The sequence below is a fragment of the Buceros rhinoceros genome, unplaced genomic scaffold (assembly GCF_000710305.1).
Source record: "Buceros rhinoceros silvestris isolate BGI_N320 unplaced genomic scaffold, ASM71030v1 scaffold15477, whole genome shotgun sequence".
NCBI classification, from domain to species: Eukaryota; Metazoa; Chordata; class Aves; order Bucerotiformes; family Bucerotidae; genus Buceros; species Buceros rhinoceros.
Genome location: NW_010422929.1, coordinates 25,478 through 27,235, shown reverse-complemented (window position 1 = coordinate 27,235; position 1,758 = coordinate 25,478). Strand labels below are relative to the sequence as shown.

The 1,758-nt window shown below is 49.9% G+C and overlaps 1 protein-coding gene across 1 annotated transcript in view; it reads right to left on the bottom strand.

Annotated features, from left to right (window-relative positions):
• The window catches only part of RAMP1 (receptor (G protein-coupled) activity modifying protein 1), a gene marked incomplete at its 5' end in the record, with an annotated part of 11,015 nt that overhangs the window by 259 nt on the left and 8,998 nt on the right, over positions 1–1,758 (bottom strand). Inside the window, one exon of the mRNA XM_010140247.1 lies at positions 1–98. Coding sequence (XP_010138549.1) covers positions 1–98 — 98 coding nt within the window. The remainder of the gene's footprint in view (positions 99–1,758) is intronic.

The following is a 1,758-nucleotide window of genomic DNA, read 5'->3' as shown; positions in this document are numbered from 1 at the left end:
GGATGGCCACAAAGAACTCGTCCACCAGCCGGTTGGGCCAGTAGCAGTCGAGCCTCTCGGCGATCAGCGCCGTGCAGTTCGTCAGCTCCCCGTAGGTGCTGCAACACAGACAAGGGCACCGGGGTGGCACCAGGGACCAGCACCGAGACACGAGCATGCCACCTCCCCACCCTGTATAATATAAAATATTATATATTTTCTATTTCTGGTAGGACTCGATGATCTTAAAGGTCTTTTCCAACCCAAACAACTCTGTGATTCTGGTGTAGGTGTGGGTATTTGAGATAGTGTTTGGGATTGTTATTTGAGTAACTTGAATTTTTTAGGTATTTTTTGAGTTTGTAGGGAGGTAAATATAAAAATATATGTTGGGTGTGGTGCTTTTTTAATTCCCATCAAGTTTTGCCACTGTGATCAACTTTTAAGTCCTCATCCACAGCCAAAAAAGCACAAGGAATTTTCATTTACAAAAATAAACCCAGAAATAATGATTAGAGAAATTACTAGGAGCAAGGTTTGTTTGGTTTGGTTTGTGTAAATTTTTGCAAGATTTCACAGCCGGACCACTGCAATTAGAAAATACCAGTTGGACCCACATAACCTCTGGCAACTTTAGGCCAGAGCCCTTCAGGTGGCCCAGCGTGAGCCTCGGCGCAGCTCGCCGGGCTGCCGGCATTCAGGGCACCCTCCTTGTGCTCATGTGGGAGCCTGAGGGGAGACCTTATCGCTCTCTACGGCTACCTGGAAGGAGGCTGTAGACAGGTGGGGGCTGGTCTCTTCTCCCATGTAACAAGTGACAGGATGAGAGGAAATGGCCTTAAGTTGTGCCAGGGCAGATCTAGCTGAGATACCACAAAAAAACCCTCTTTACAGAGAGGGTGTGAAGCATTGGAAGAGGCTGCCCAGGGAGCTGGTGGAGTCCCCATCCCCAGAGGGGTTTAAGAGAGGTGTAGATGTGGTGCTGAGGGACATGGCAGTGCTCGGTGAACGGCTGGACTTGATGATCTTAAAGGTCTCTTCCAACCAGATGATTCGATGATTCTATGACAGAAATAAAGATCTTGAATCTACTTAAAATTCCCTTTTTAACTGCCTAAAACTGGGGGGAGGGGTGTGTATGACCCCACAGCCTGCTTGTGAAGCTCAGCTCTGCAGTCCCTGCTGGGCAGGACCCATCCCACCTGTCAATGGCCAGCAAGGCCGTTTTTTGAGGTGTTTGGGGTTTTTTTGCCCCCAAAATATTTCGAAACCAAGGAGCAGCCCTGGGCAAAAGGCACGGCAGAGACAGGACAGCCCTATGCTTGTCCAACCAGCCATCCTCTGGAAGGACAGGTATTATCATGGGGTGCAAATCCTACCCATTGGATATGCATAGAACAATACGTCTCTGTAACTCCCCCCACCGCCGCCCCATCCTGATCACTCACGTCTAATCCTAGAGAAACAGCCCAAACCCAACTGTTCAATTAAAAACCTGCCTGGGGGAAGAAATATTTTATAAGCAGCTTCCCAGTGACTCGCTGCGGCATCTCTGCATCTCGTCAGCCGGGCGGGCAGGCAGCGGAGGGTCGCTTGCCGTGCCCATCCGCAAACATGGCAGCACCAGAGGGAGCCCCTGTGGAGTCCAATGATTTAATCAACGGGGCGCCTGGAGTACTAAAAGCAGCTTCTGCTCTGCATCCCAATGTGCAAAATTACCACTTCCCGTTCATCAGCAGCCTTAGGAGATCTCGGGAGCTGAAGGATGTTCAGGAGCCA